The following is a 16,353-nucleotide window of genomic DNA, read 5'->3' on the forward strand; positions in this document are numbered from 1 at the left end:
TTGCCCCTAGATGTCTGCGTCTGACAATTTTCCACCAGGCACAAATCTAGACACATCTTATTCTGGTTGGTAGGAGTATTTTATGACGTTGACACCCATGTGTCTTTAAGTTGATGGGTGAGATGGACAGATAATTTGAATGTGCAAGACACACACACTGTCAGAGGTTGAGTTCTCTGATAGCCAGCAGTACTGGGAATCTCCCAGCTTCGCCTGTCCGACATTTTTGATCTGTAGACTGGAATAACTCCACAGACACCATGAGACTGGTTCTTCCAAACCCTGGGCTTGACGAGAGGATCCCCTCTCACGAGGACCTGGAGAGGATGGAGACGGTTGAGGCAGGGGACAGGCCCAAATGGGACAACAAAACCCAGTATCTGCTCACCTGTGTGGGCTTCTGTGTGGGACTTGGCAACGTGTGGAGGTTCCCTTACTTGTGTCAAAGCCATGGAGGAGGTAGGTTCTTCTTATCTGTAGCTAAACTGTGAAAATAATGCATATAAACCGGTCCCAAAGAGTGGAAAGTGAAAACTGAAAAGCACTTAAAATCGTTCAGGTATCATGTCTCATGCCTCAAATGTTCACATCAAATTATAATTGCTAGTTGTAAAAATGGAAAAAAATAACATAAATTAAATGAAATGTGGTGATTCTGATAGCTTACATGATTGTGTTAAATTGGCCCTAAAATGAAAATAAAATGCAAGAAGTTTTGTTAGCAACACTCATGTTGCCATGATGTCCTCCGTGTTAATAATTCATGACAACCTCTTTGGTTGGGTGCATTCATTTTTTGTTGCAGACATGATTCTGGTGTGAGTTAAAAGTATAAAAGCATACGCATTGAGCAAACACACCATGATTCAAAGTGGCACTATACAACCATGATGCATCATTATGATCCTAATATCTGCACTCAAAGTGATTTAGGTTAAATATTAACTTGCAGAGGTGAGTGCATGCTGTATAAAGGTATAAACTCTACAGCAAAGAACCACTGATGCCTTTTGAGCCCTAGCCCTATTTTAGGCCTCTGCTCGAAAATTGCATACCCATACTACAAAGAGTGTATTTCTGCAACTACACGGTCTATTTTAATAACTTTGATGTTATAATAAAGGTAACACTTGTGAGATTTGTTCAGATGTGTAGATATGAGTCTATATTTGACTGGTTAATAGTAAATGAAGATGGCACACAGCTCAAATTGAAAAGTTTCAGGTTCGCCTGAAAAACAAAAAGCATTTTATTGTTATTATTTCTTTGGAATGATGCAGCTGCAAGTCTAAAACCTCTCCCAAATCATAGCACAATATGTGAACAGTCTCTCTGCAAAGCTTTACCTTGATAAATTGAAGCAGACCAAAATTAGAGAGGTTTTAGTACAGAGAGGTTAGGCGAGGTCACCAAAATGGTCATTTTGGAAACATCTGTTCCATTTTAGTTTTATACACTATAACTATATATGTCACTTGTTTTATCACTAATGGTGTTCAATACATCCAAATACAGCAGTTTGGCTTCATTTTGAGAGCAAGAATCCTCTCTGTGTGTCTCTGCGTCATGGAGTTTTGCTGACTCCAGTTCCTCTGTGTCTACGAGGACCTGTAAGTCAGCAGCCCTTGGTCGATTTCAATGAATGACCCCTCTTTCGACATAACATGCATTGTATTCATTCCCGATAAGTGTATTTCTTTCGACAGTATATGCTTAGATTTTCTCCACAGCCCCCGAAAACCGGGGCGTCGGGCTCAAAATAGCACGGTACATGCTGATATTTAGAGCTGGAAAATTGTGACTGGAGGGAAGAAACACTGACTTCTGGTCAGCTGACTTTGTGAATGGGAAAAAAACTTGATGACACGAGATAAAAAGTTATGGGATTAGCAAAGGGTTCATCCTGTGAAGAACAAGAATATCTGTGCCAAATGAAATGTCACGACAATAGTCAAGACACCAGGAAATCATTATCAATTGTCAATTATCAGTAAGCTTCATCCTCTAAGGAACATGAATGTCTGTAATTGAATGGCAACTGATACAGTAGCTGTTAAGGCATTGCAGTCTGGACCAAAGTGGCAGTTCTCAACAATCAATCTCTTGTTTATTTGGAATATAGAACCTCTTCCTCAAGAATTAAAAAATTATTATTAATAATTTGATGTGTGATTCAGCTTTTTTTTATATCAGCTGTTCTGTTCTGCTATCTGAATCCTGATAGCAGAGTGAACTTTCAGCCTTGATGCTGCACCATGACAATAAAGACAATTAAAGCTCATGTCAATCCCTTTTTGTTTCGTTGCCAGTATACTGTATGTGTAGTTGTTTCTGCAATAAAGTTTTGAAGGATTAATAACTGTATGAAATGAACTTTGAGCACAATTAATAACTGCATATTAAATGATACACCATTGTTATGTGTTGAGGTGTACAGAGAATATCTAATGTTAAAACAATCACACGTGGCTGCAGTAAACAAGGTGTATCTCTGCTATCTCTTAACATGTCTCCAGTTATCTAAGCTTATATTGGTGTGTCCCCAGGTGCTTTTATGATCCCTTTTCTCATCCTGCTCGTCCTCGAGGGGGTCCCACTGCTGTACCTTGAGTTTGCCATCGGCCAGCGCCTCAGAAAGGGCAGCGTAGGGGTTTGGGGTTCAATTCACCCCTACTTGACTGGAGTTGGTGAGTGCATGCAAGAGTGAGTTTTCGTCCAAAATAAATGAAAGGCCTTGCTTTAACATCTTTTTTTTTGGTTGGACACACTTGTCAAATCCTCATGTACGTTTTGCACTACTATGGAAGTCCATTAACACCTACATTATTACAAAGCATGCGAGAATCATGAGACATGTCTGTGGTGCAAGACGTCACACTGTTGATTTTCTCTCTCTATTACAGGTATTGCGTCCATGACAGTCTCGTTCTTAGTGGGCATGTACTACAACACCATCATCGCCTGGGTGATGTGGTACTTCTTCAACTCTTTCCAGAGTCCACTGCCATGGAGCCAGTGTCCTCTCAATGAAAACCTTACAGGCATGTCACCACTTAAAAAAAAAAAAAAGAAGCCTTGAGCCTTAATATTTTACGATCCATTTCAAACAACTTGATTTCCTCCCTTCCTGTAGGTCTCGTGTCAGAATGCAAACGCAGCTCTCCAGTGGACTACTTCTGGTACAGAGAGACATTAAACACCTCAGAGGCTATAGAGGAGGCTGGAGGTCTGCAGTGGTGGATGGTGCTGTGCTTGGCTGCTGCTTGGAGTGTGCTCTATTTTTGCTGCATTCGAGGAATTGAGACCACAGGCAAGGTAGGGCATCAATGGCATTAATGTTGCACACTGTGGCAGCAGAGATTTGTCATTCATTTGAATGTTTATTATATATTCAAATGCTGTGTAAAATGTTGTAAAGAAGGGAATTATCTGAACCAGAAGACTTCCCTCTCATTTCCTCCTTTCTTATCAGTATGTGATTACGGTGCGCTTTGCACATGAATGCTTTGGCTGCGACTCTGAAGACCTTGGATGCCATTTATCACTCTGCATTAAGATTTATTACTGGAGATAATTATACTCATCATTGTGAGCTGGATGCTAAAGTTGGATGGCCCTGCCTCTCTGAAAGGCATGACAGACACTAGGTTTTATTTATTTATAAGACCCGAACTGTTTTTTTACCTCCTTAATTTGCTTCATTGTTGTCTTTAAGTGTGCTTCCTTATTGAACTTATATGACTGGATTATGTTGCAGGTGCCAGCTGTTTTTATTGGGCTTTGCAAATCCAGTTTTTATATTGGGCACCTGTAACATGGATTAACATCCAGAACATTCTCTCTCACTTTCATCCTTAGGGCAATTTACATTTCTCATTTCATCCAATTCATCCAATTTAACTTCTGATCTAATATTATTTATTTCTTTTTTTGTTTCTTGGTGGCTGTGATTGTTTGTTTGGTTCTTTTTTGTTACTTGGCTGTGTTGTAAATGAGGTCTATCTACCCCAATGTAAAAATAAAGGTTGAATAAAATAATGAACTTTTGAAAGAGCCAGGCGAGCTGTTTTGCCCTGCTTCCTGGTCTCCAACAAATGTGGCCCTGAATTTGCAAAATTCGGCTACTAACTAACCTAATACGATAGCTGTAGGACAACAGTGCCCGATTTGAGTAATATCATTTGTTTCTTACGGAAGCCATAGTTATTCAAAGATAATATGACGATATTTTAAAAAGGTACAGTTTCCACCATGTCTCTATCCTTTCTCTCAGGCTGTGTACGTCACCTCCACTCTGCCATACGTGGTCCTCACCATCTTCCTCATCAGAGGACTGACTCTGAAAGGATCCAGCGATGGAATCAAGTTCCTCTTCACACCAGATGTTCGTCATTTAATTACGTTCTCCCTGCCAATAGCATGGAAGATATTTCACTCTGCTGATGATCTTATTGATTTCTAGCTAGACGAGTTGGTGAACCCAGCAACGTGGTTGGATGCAGGAGCCCAAGTGTTCTACTCCTTCTCCCTGGCCTTTGGAGGTCTCATCTCATTCTCCAGCTATAACCCTATTCAGTTAGTACATGTTCGGTTTACATGGCATCTAATCGTATCAGCTGAGATGAACAAACTTTGCAAAAATGTTAAATAAAACTATGAATTTGTACTTTCCTTCTAGCAACAATTGTGAGAAAGATGCTATCATCATCTCCATTATTAATGGCTGCACTTCTATCTATGCTGCCACAGTCATCTACTCCATCATTGGCTTCCGGGCAACGGAGCAGTTTGATGCCTGCCTTAATGAGTATGTGCATGGAACATTACGTCAATTTATTTGGGTTAATCAGGGCAAAAGTAAAGAACCATTTTTCTGTCGCTCATGTTCCTACATTTCCTCTTTCAGAAACATCTTGATGCTGCTGAATGCATTTGATTTGGGTGAGGGAGCCATAACAGAGAGCAACTATGATGAAATGCTGCAAAAGCTCAACGGCACAATTTCGGGGCCAGAGGTTATTCAGGGGCTGGACCTTAACACCTGCAACCTCAGGACTTTTCTCAGTGAGGTATGATTTTTTTTTTTTGGAGGCATCATGTTTGTATTTCATTCTCAGTAGTCAAATGCATTGAGTGTTGTGAATGATTGTGCACTTGTTTTCCAGGGAGTGGAGGGAACGGGTCTGGCCTTTATTGTGTTCACTGAGGCCATCACAAAGATGCCTTTTTCTCCCCTCTGGTCAGTACTCTTTTTCATCATGCTCTTCTGTCTCGGGCTTTCCACCATGTTTGGAAGTATAGAGGGAGTTGTGGTTCCCCTGCAGGACCTTCAGATCTTTCCTAAGAAGTGTCCTAAAGAGGTGCTCACAGGTAAGTGATCTTATAGACCCATGTGTGTTACCTTGCATGTTACCAATCGCAAGAATGTTTTGGAGGATATGTGGCTTGAGAGGAATGGGTCAAATGTTTACTTTGGAGCGAAATAATTGATCATAATCTGCGTCCAAGTCCACTGGAGTTAATATACCTGCTGCCTGTCTCCTAAAGGAGCGGGGTAGTGGCAAAATCCATGTAACACAGACACAGGAAACTGACTCTCAGTGACGGTGTCGCTGTGTCCGGCAAGGCTGTGAGCGGACCAATAAGCATCCTGTAAGGAGCTACTGGCAGCTACGACCGTGGCTTAGGTGTGTGCGAGACGACACAGAGAGGCGACTGTTCGGTCAAAAACTTCAATGAGGTTAGCGTAGCTACTGCAATAGCATCAGTTATATCAGAACTGGAGAGTATGTTCTCATTGAAAGAAGAATAAAGAACACTGAAGGCTTTTCTAGATGGAGAAGATGCTTTCTCCTGACTGGCTTTGGTAAGAGTTTGATTGACAGATGGTTCATCCAATGACCTGCTACGAACCTCCGTACAGTTTCCAATGACTGCTTCTCAGATGGTTCTGTGTAACAACCCATCTGGTGGGCCAGGTCACCATGTATGCTGACACTACATACAGTTCTACAGCGGAATAACGGTTCAGAACATTGTCAATAATGAGTTATTTTGTTTGGGATTTTAGGGATTGTGTGCTTCTCATCCTTCTTGGTCGCGCTGATCTTTGCTCTGCGGTCTGGTAATTACTGGTTAGCACTCTTTGACAGCTACGCAGGCTCCATCCCTCTACTCATTATCGCCTTCTGTGAGATGGTTGGTGTAGCCTACGTGTATGGAATAGATAGGTAAGTTTTAAACAGGAGATTACAAAGCCTAAAGTTTATGTATGTGCCATGTTGATCAAGTTTTCAAATATTACAGCATAGCCAAATTGTCCTAAATCAGATCTACCTCCTTTCACAGGTTTAACGAAGACATTGAGTTCATGATTGGACACAAACCCAACATCTTCTGGCAGGCCACATGGAGAGTGGTCAGCCCTTTGATTGTCTTCGTCATCTTTGTGTTTTACTTTGTCACCAAAATCAATGCCACACTGACATACATCACCTGGAATCCAAGCTCGGTAAGTTTTACAACTGTTGTTCTCATAATTCCTCAATTGATCACGTAAAAAAATATAATTTTATTGAAGAATATGATTATTTTAAAATCTTTGTTGTGTCACAGGAAAACTTCCCGGTTTTGGAGCCGTTACCCTATCCACCCTGGGTCTACGCTATCATCGTCATTTTGGCTGGACTTCCTAGTCTTATGATCCCAGGATATGCTGTGTACAAATTATTCCAGAGATGCTGCTGCAAGAAAACAATAAATAAACTTCAGCTCAACACTGTATCTGCCAATGTCAACATGTATGACACTCGACTAGATTGAGAAGAACATTACACTGTTGCTTTTAAAGTTTGGTGTTTTATACCTTTTGCAAAACAAGAGACCAGTGCAATGAAGATTATTTATTCCATGGTGGGGTGTGCTTTACTTTGTTAAAATTTGATTTGTTAAAGTGATTACATTTTTTGATTAACATACTGTGTTTGTGTGTGTGCTGAGGAGATTTTTTGTGTTGCCAACGTGTTGATAAGAGTGTATAGAATCATTGTAGATGTTCATGAGATGTTTTAAATTGTATATTTTGAGAAAAGCTGAATAAACGTATTGAAATATTCTATGCTAACATTGACTTTATTTCATCATAAAAATCATGATCAACAAGGGCAAGTTCTGAGCTACCTCCTCTTAATAAAGATTTTTCGGTCTTTTTTCAACTGCTGAAGATTTTTACTTGATTTTACGGAAATAGTTAAATAAATCTCAAATTTAACTACAAATTGATGTGTTTTCAAAGTGCAACTTCTGTGACAATCATATTTAAATCATATATAAATAAAGACAAGACAAGTGACAGTGGTGGAAACAAACGATATAATGGAAACGACAAACAGCACCGGTGGACAATCAATTCATTAACAACCATTTTGAGAATGAAATTCGATAATTTGGATCTGTTCAACTGATATCAATGTTTCTGTGCAGGGTTTTTCATGGTGTCTGAATGAGCTCAAAACATGGATGTACAGTATTATCCCTGTGATTGACTGATGACCTGTCCAGGATGCTCCCTGCTTTTATGAATATCCTCAAAGTAACCCTTGATATGGCTTTACAGATCACCATTCAGTATACACACCTCCGTAAACACCGACAGTAGTCTTTCTTTGGTTAATAATTAGCATTAGAAAGAAGCATCGGAACACTGATAAGGTTTATATGCACTCCGAATTGCTTCACAGTTTCACAGCAGGAAAAATGTTACGATACGAGTTCAAACAGCGAAATCCCTTCCTCTACTTTGTAACATTTTCATAACTACTGAAAGATGTCAGCATTTTAAATTCAATGGACTACATGTGCCTGTACAGACTGATAAGATAGTTTAGTAGATCCCTCCGCAATACAACAATCAGACTTCTCAAAGACTGGAAAAGGCACAGCCTGATTGCTAAGATAAGCAATGATGGGAACCATGTTGCCTCTGAGTAGTGTTTAATTCTTTCTTTCTGTCAGACTTTTTGCAATGTATGACGTATAGGCTTGTTAACCATGAAGAAGACCTTGTGATCTTAAGAGGGGTGATATAGTGAATAAATAGCCAATACCATGCTCCATTTCCCACACAAACTCATAAATATCAAACTCATCTTTCAGGGAAAAGTGTTTGTGGAGGAACCTCATGTGACCTATTAACCATTATCAAGACGGTTGCAACTTTTTCCGCTTAACCTTGCTGACGTTCCAAAACCCAACATGGACTGAAATGAGCTCCTGATAGCTTTGGTTCAGGTATCATTGGTCGCGGTAAATACCTCAGTGCCATTTCCCAGGACATACAGCAGGGGTGAATCACTCAGGGAGAGACAGTTCATGGAGAATCAGTAACAGTTTCCACAGAGGAAATTGTGAGAGAGCCGGACGCATCCCCTCGCTCACAGGGAAGTAGCAAAACCAACAACTGGTTACGAAAGGGAGACTCAACTGCAGCTTTTTACACTTTCTGAGTTTAGTGAACACACAGGGAGCCATCATGAAGCTGAAGCTACCAAACCCAGGACTGGATGATCGAATCCCCTCTTACGGGGACCTGGAGAAGATGGAGAAGGAGGAGGCAGGGGACAGGCCAAAATGGGACAACAAAGCCCAGTATATGCTCACCTGTGTGGGCTTTTGCGTGGGACTCGGCAACGTCTGGAGGTTCCCTTACCTGTGTCAAAGCCATGGAGGAGGTAGGCTGGGACGAGTTCTGCTGAGTTGCTAGGAAATGAGCAGTGTGTGTGTGAATTATTACAAGGATCTAAATGTGTATTTACCCGATTTCAGTAACTGAGGAGAGCTTTTCCGAATTTAATCAAAATGAAACCAACAAAAGATCCATAATTATTGTGGATTGTAACACATTAAATGACACATTTGAAGAGAGTTAGTCATTAAAACTGAGTGTTTAGATCTATAAAATAAGAATCTTTTCTCAGAAATGTTGTAATTGTGTTTAAAGGTGCTGTTATATATTTACAGAGCGAGAGAGATGCAGTATGTGTAGCAGTACACATCGTTAGACTTCTGGATTTTGCTCTCGAACACATACAAATAATAGAAATGGCTTTTTGTTAGACTGAGGTCTAAAAATAATCAATCAATGTATGGTCCTTGAAAACTTAAAATAAATTTGCTCATTAATATCAACTGAAACTTTGGTACACATTGAAACTTATGATGTTATATACTTTTACTTTCTCAAGCTCGAATGATATGTAAAAGTCAATGTGTGCGTGTTATTCATGGTTTATATAGTGCCCAGTGCGCTTTTTACAGTTTATGGGTGTCTTTATGGGAACACTTTTTGAATGAAGCCGACCGTTGAATATTTACTTGCCTTCATTAAAGTGCTGATTATACTCAATATACACATTGTTAACTCATTATGACAATGTGAATGTTGTACTTTAGGCGCGTTTATGATCCCATTCCTCATCCTGCTCGTCCTGGAGGGAATCCCGCTGCTGCACCTGGAGTTTGCCATCGGTCAGCGCCTGAGAAAGGGCAGCATGGGAGTATGGAGCTCTATCAGCCCATATTTGACTGGAATTGGTGGGTAAAAAAAACAAAGCATGCACATTAGGGTCTGTTGCTCCAGGGCCGACATGTCTGTCTGTACGTCAATCGATCGCATGGTTCCAACAGATATATCGAAACAATTATTTACTGGATTCATTTGGTGCAGGCTTTCATGGTCCCCAGATGATACATTGTACTGACATTGGTGATCCTCTGCCCTTTCCTCTATCCGTCACCACCATGAACACTTTTGTGGTTTTATTAGATGGAGTTCCATAAAATTTGACACAGACATGTATGTCTGCCTAACATAAGTATGTAAGACTTGCAATTGTGAGCATGTTAGCGTGTAAAAGTTAGCATTTAACTCGTAGCACTGCTGCAAGTACAGCCTCACAGAGCCGCCAGAAATGGCCATAGACTCTTTATTTTGCTCAGAAGAAACAAATTGTTTCATTTTGTTGCAGGTATTGCATCCATGATTGTCTCATTTCTGGTGGGTTTGTACTACAACACCATCATGGCCTGGATCATGTGGTATCTCTTCAACTCCTTTCAAGATCCTCTGCCTTGGAGTCAATGTCCTCTCAATGCTAACAGGACAGGTATGCCTTCATACATCAAGACAACAGTCAAAAAAAATAAAAAAAATGAATCTGCTGTACAGTCTGTGGTAACATTTCTTTCTAAGGTTGCTCAAGTTGCTGCCTGCTCCTCCTTTGCAGGTCTGGTTGAGGAGTGTGCTCGGAGCAGCACTGTCGACTACTTCTGGTACAGAGAGACTCTAAACACTTCAACAGCTATTGATGAGTCTGGCGGTGTACAGTGGTGGATAGCGCTATCCCTGCTGGCTGCCTGGACTGTGCTGTATGTCTGCTGCATCCGAGGCATTGAGACCACTGGAAAGGTCTGAATGTCACATTACATCTGAATAATCCGATGCAAGAGTGACGCCTGCTTGCGTTTGTTCAAGGATACAGATATATCTTTGGATCATGTCGTCATTTTTGTTTTCTCTCAGGCTGTGTACGTCACCTCCACTCTGCCATACGTGGTCCTCACCATCTTCCTCATCAGAGGACTGACTCTGAAAGGATCCGTAGAGGGAATCAAGTTCCTGTTCACACCAGATGTAGGCACAGTTTTACACACCACCCCAACATTTGTCGGTATAATTAATATCACGCAAAAAGAAAAAAAGAAGCGTGTGGTGTAATTTGTCCTGTTGTAATTTTCATACTACCGTAGTGTTGCTATTTGACTCGGGGCGTGACTTGGACTTGGTTCAAAAGATTTAAAAACAACGCTAAGCGTGTGCAATTTGGCAGTTGATTGATTGATTGATTACTTTTTATGATGTCAGTCAACTCCTTGTGGCGAAACGTGGATTAACTGTCTTAGAGCGCACAACAACGCCACCCTAGGAGTTGCACCTAAAGATTCACTTATCCCCTGATCTGTATCAGGTTCCAAAAGACACTCAGGTTCATTATACAAATGAGCAGGAGACGTGGTTCCAATACAAAATTATCTTTATTATACTAAACAGTGCACCGTTTACAGTTCATACACAAAATCCTAAAAGAGCCGTTATACGTTTAAAAAGAGGAGGACTGCGGCTTACCAGTGGCAAGGTGGACCAGTGCAGGTGAGGATCCCGAAAGAGGAGGCACCCCGATCACCCGTGTACAACACTCACACACACAACCACACGTGAGGGTCTCAACCCGGGGCACACCAAACGACACAGCACACAAAGGGAGACACCACCACCTGGAAGCACCAACCCCACCACCTTGGCTTAGCAGCTCCTACAGGGACAAATCACACAATTATAAAAAGGCCCTGGTTCTCAAGAAAGGAAATAAAACAAAAATAAGCAAAAAGGAAAACAACAACAATAGATCGGGTTGGCTGATCAGCCACGGGGGGTGATCAGTAACCCAATCTAGACACACTAAAAGCCAGAGTGGGCCTTCACATCCGTTGGTCAGAATACACGAAGTGAACACGAAGTGGTAATGCTCCCTTCTGCTACATCCTCATTGATTATCCTGGTTTACAGTAATACACATATTAATTATTAACAGCGGCCAGAACAGTAGGTCAGTAGGAGTGTTTACTGTCACTTCTGAAGAGCAGAAATGTCACAACAGGAAATAATCAGCATGGGAATCCTACAGCTCAATTGTACTGTTTATATATTTTGATTCTCTTTCAGGTAGATGAGTTAATGAATCCAGCAACCTGGTTGGATGCAGGCGCTCAAGTTTTCTACTCCTTCTCTGTGGCCTTTGGAGGTCTCATCTCTTTCTCCAGTTACAACTCTGTTCAGTGAGTTACTGCCTAACATGCACAGTTATGCATTAAGCCTTCCTTTGAACATTTGTCCTGACATGATCGCAATTGTTTTTTTCAGCAACAACTGCGAGCAGGATGCTGTTATCATCTCCATAGTCAATGGCTTCACCTCAGTGTTCTCCGCGACAGTTATCTATTCCATCATCGGCTTCAGGGCCACGCAAAACTTTGACGACTGCACAGCTGAGTGAGTTTCAAATCTCACAAAAGAAGCCTTTAAAACAATCATTTGGATTCACTTCTGAAGACTGAACACATCTCACTGGGCTTTTCTTTTTCAGCAACATCTGGAAGCTGATGAATGCCTTTAACTACCCTGAAAACAACATCACAGACAACAACTACAATGGGGTTCTGTCGCAACTCAACCAGACAAATCCAGATATCATTCAAGGATTGCAATTACAGACCTGTGATCTTCAGGTTTTCCTCAGTCAGGTGAGAATTAAAGTATTTAGATGTTAGAATTGTTTTTTTTTGTTTTTTATCTCATTGAAATGTTTTAACAGAGGGTGAATGGTTGATATATTTGGTGTACAATTCAGGGTGTGGAGGGAACAGGTCTAGCCTTCATCGTGTTCACAGAGGCCATCATCAATATGCCGATTTCTCCTCTGTGGGCGGTTCTCTTCTTCGTCATGCTCTTCTGCCTCGGCCTCTCAACTATGTTCGGGAACATAGAGGGAGTGGTGGTTCCTTTGCAGGACCTCCAATTGCTGCCCCGAAGTTGGCCCAAAGAAGTTCTCTGTGGTAATGTTTCTGATAAATTAGTTTTTCATGTCAGGGTGAGTACGTTTGATCTAGATATGCGTGTAACCACTTTTTGCATTGTTTTTTTTTCAGGTCTGACTTGCATAATATCCCTCGCTCTTGGGCTCATCTTTGCCCTTCGCTCTGGAAACTACTGGCTAGCTCTTTTTGACAACTTTGCTGGCTCTATCCCTCTTCTGGTCATTGGCTTTTGTGAAATGTTCTCTGTTATGTACATCTATGGCGTGGATAGGTGAGTCTATTCAAGAAGTGGTTATTGGTACAGAGAGTCCAAATGAATGGCTTTTTTAGCCACGCCAGCAGCTTTGTGTTAAATGCAAATTAGCAATTGCTATCACACTAAGATGCTAAACTAATGTGATAAACATACCAGTTCATCCCATATACTGTAGGTGTAGCCTCACAGAGTTGCTAGTATGGCTGTATACTCTTAGTATATTTATTGTCATACAAGCATAAGAGAGAGACAGCTGCTGGACAGGCCAATGAGGGTGTCTGAATACCAGTGAGTAATGCAGTTGAAACAAACTAAGACATAACAGATCACCGTAATCTGACCATGGAACATCATAGGAGAGATAAAGAAGTACAGTGTGTCATGTAGCAAGACTATGGTGAGGAATGTGGAAAATGTGTTTTTTGCTCTGATTCAATAATACTGCTGATAAAAGAGGTAAAAACGCTACTTATAAAGAAGCAAAATATTGTTGTTTCACCCTGTCTCCATGTTTGGAGATTTATTTCCTTGAAGTCCAGTGCAGCTTCAACACGATGAACGCACACAACGCCCCGGAGGTGGCTTTATTTACTGTATCTAGCATAAGCACAAGGTTGTCTTTAATGGATGCTTTCATACACACTCAGCTGACATTACATCCCCCTCTTATTGCTTCCAAACAGGTTTAACGAGGACATCGAGTTTATGATCGGCCACAAGCCCAATATGTTCTGGCAGGTGACGTGGAGGTTTGTCAGTCCACTGATTATGGTCGTCATCTTGGTTTTCTACTTTGTAACCCAAGTCACCAAGAATCTCACCTATTTGGTGTGGGACCAGGAGGCGGTAAGTGTGCTCATCACAATAGTTTAAGTCAAAAGACCATTTTAGATGTGTTGAATTAGACCTCTCGTGTGTCGTACATTGGTGTAAATTTTAACATTTCTTTAGGAGAACTTTCCCACCCTTGAACCTCGTCTGTTTCCACCCTGGATCTACATCATCATCTTCATTCTGGCTGGAATTCCCTGTTTAGCCATCCCAGTGGTCGCCCTCTACAAATTCATCCAGAGGAAATGTTGCAATCAGAAGGACTACAGTGATGACACATTGGACACGATCTCTGCCAAAATACAAATGAGTGACAAAATGAAGTTCTAGATAGCTTTTTCCTTTATTTAAAAACAAAATATTTTCAGCAAAATAGATATTGTCTTTTTTTTTATTGTGTTTTGTATGCCTTATACAACAACAGAAGAGCACACTACTGACTTTTATCTGAGAGAAGTAGAGGTAAATTTCTTCCGTAAAATGATGTCATTCTGTTGAATGACATGATGTGATATTAGTTTCTTGCTGCGTCGCAGTTTACATGTAAGTATATGTTGTACATTAAATGATGATGGGAAATGATCCATAGCAGTATTATGTTTGTGCACTAAATATAAAACTAGACCTAGCAGCCAATTAGCTTAGCTTACCATAAAGGCTGAAAACAAAGGAAAGATGTTGAAAAATAAAAGTATCAACAACAAAAAAACGCCGACCAGCACCTCTAAAGCTCAATAATTACCATGTCATATCTCCTTTGTCTCATCCGTACAATCTGGTGGGCCACCATCTGGTGGGCCAGGTCACCATGTATGCTGACACTACATACATTTCTACAGCGGAATAACGGTTCAGAACATTGTCAATAATGAGTTATTTTGTTTGGGATTTTAGGGATTGTGTGCTTCTCATCCTTCTTGGTCGCGCTGATCTTTGCTCTGCGGTCTGGTAATTACTGGTTAGCACTCTTTGACAGCTACGCAGGCTCCATCCCTCTACTCATTATCGCCTTCTGTGAGATGGTTGGTGTAGCCTACGTGTAAGTTTATGTATGTGCCATGTTGATCAAGTTTTCAAATATTACAGCATAGCCAAATTGTCCTAAATCAGATCTACCTCCTTTCACAGGTTTAACGAAGACATTGAGTTCATGATTGGACACAAACCCAACATCTTCTGGCAGGCCACATGGAGAGTGGTCAGCCCTTTGATTGTCTTCGTCATCTTTGTGTTTTACTTTGTCACCAAAATCAATGCCACACTGACATACATCACCTGGAATCCAAGCTCGGTAAGTTTTACAACTGTTGTTCACATAATTCCTCAATTGATCACGTAAAAAAATATTATTTTATTGAAGAATATGATTATTTTAAAATCTTTGTTGTGTCACAGGAAAACTTCCCGGTTTTGGAGCCGTTACCCTATCCACCCTGGGTCTACGCTATCATCGTCATTTTGGCTGGACTTCCTAGTCTTATGATCCCAGGATATGCTGTGTACAAGTTATTCCAGAGATGCTGCTGCAAGAAAACAATAAATAAACTTGAGCTCAACACTGTATCTGCCAATGTCAACATGTATGACACTCGGCTAGATTGAGAAGAACATTACACTGTTGCTTTTAAAGTTTGGTGTTTTATACCTTTTGCAAAACAAGAGACCAGTGCAATGAAGATTATTTATTCCATGGTGGGGTGTGCTTTACTTTGTTAAAATTTGATTTGTTAAAGTGATTACATTTTTTGATTAACATACTGTGTTTGTGTGTGTGCTGAGGAGATTTTTTGTGTTGCCAACGTGTTGATAAGAGTGTATAGAATCATTGTAGATGTTCATGAGATGTTTTAAATTGTATATTTTGAGAAAAGCTGAATAAACGTATTGAAATATTCTATGCTAACATTGACTTTATTTCATCATAAAAATCATGATCAACGAGGGCAAGTTCTGAGCTACCTCCTCTTAATAAAGATTTTTCGGTCTTTTTTCAACTGCTGAAGATTTTTACTTGATTTTACGGAAATAGTTAAATAAATCTCAAATTTAACTACAAATTGATGTGTTTTCAAAGTGCAACTTCTGTGACAATCATATTTAAATCATATATAAATAAAGACAAGACAAGTGACAGTGGTGGAAACAAACGATATAATGGAAACGACAAACAGCACCGGTGGACAATCAATTCATTAACAACCATTTTTAGAATGAAATTCGATAATTTGGATCTGTTCAACTGATATCAATGTTTCTGTGCAGGGTTTTTCATGGTGTCTGAATGAGCTCAAAACATGGATGTACAGTATTAGCCCTGTGATTGACTGATGACCTGTCCAGGATGCTCCCTGCTTTTATGAATATCCTCAAAGTAACCCTTGATATGGCTTTACAGATCACCATTCAGTATACACACCTCCGTAAACACCGACAGTAGTCTTTCTTTGGTTAATAATTAGCATTAGAAAGAAGCATCGGAACACTGATAAGGTTTATATGCACTCCGAATTGCTTCACAGTTTCACGGCAGGAAAAATGTTACGATACGAGTTCAAACAGCGAAATCCCTTCCTCTACTTTGTAACATTTTCATAACTACTGAAAGATGTCAGCAT

The 16,353-nt window shown here is 40.4% G+C and overlaps 2 protein-coding genes across 2 annotated transcripts; both read left to right on the forward strand.

Moving 5' to 3' along the window:
- Positions 1-260: 260 nt before the first annotated feature.
- On the forward strand, positions 261-6,822 carry LOC306791177 (sodium-dependent neutral amino acid transporter B(0)AT1-like; the record flags this gene model as incomplete). Its single annotated transcript, XM_079287815.1, has 12 exons — positions 261-459; positions 2,547-2,687; positions 2,904-3,041; positions 3,134-3,315; positions 4,274-4,384; positions 4,463-4,575; positions 4,679-4,807; positions 4,907-5,069; positions 5,166-5,370; positions 6,071-6,230; positions 6,349-6,511; positions 6,616-6,822. 12 exons carry the CDS (start codon positions 261-263, stop codon positions 6,820-6,822), a joined length of 1,911 nt encoding a protein of 636 aa, XP_079143941.1.
- Positions 6,823-8,530: 1,708 nt separating this feature from the next.
- Positions 8,531-14,068, forward strand: LOC306791241 (sodium-dependent neutral amino acid transporter B(0)AT1-like; the record flags this gene model as incomplete). Its single annotated transcript, XM_079287872.1, has 12 exons — positions 8,531-8,729; positions 9,451-9,591; positions 10,026-10,163; positions 10,284-10,465; positions 10,580-10,690; positions 11,780-11,892; positions 11,978-12,106; positions 12,201-12,357; positions 12,465-12,669; positions 12,763-12,922; positions 13,591-13,753; positions 13,859-14,068. The coding sequence occupies 12 exons, from the start codon at positions 8,531-8,533 to the stop codon at positions 14,066-14,068; spliced, it is 1,908 nt and encodes a 635-aa protein (XP_079143998.1).
- Positions 14,069-16,353: the final 2,285 nt, after the last annotated feature.

The sequence above is a fragment of the Melanostigma gelatinosum genome (genome assembly GCF_949748355.1).
Source record: "Melanostigma gelatinosum genome assembly, chromosome: 17".
NCBI classification, from domain to species: domain Eukaryota; kingdom Metazoa; phylum Chordata; class Actinopteri; order Perciformes; family Zoarcidae; genus Melanostigma; species Melanostigma gelatinosum.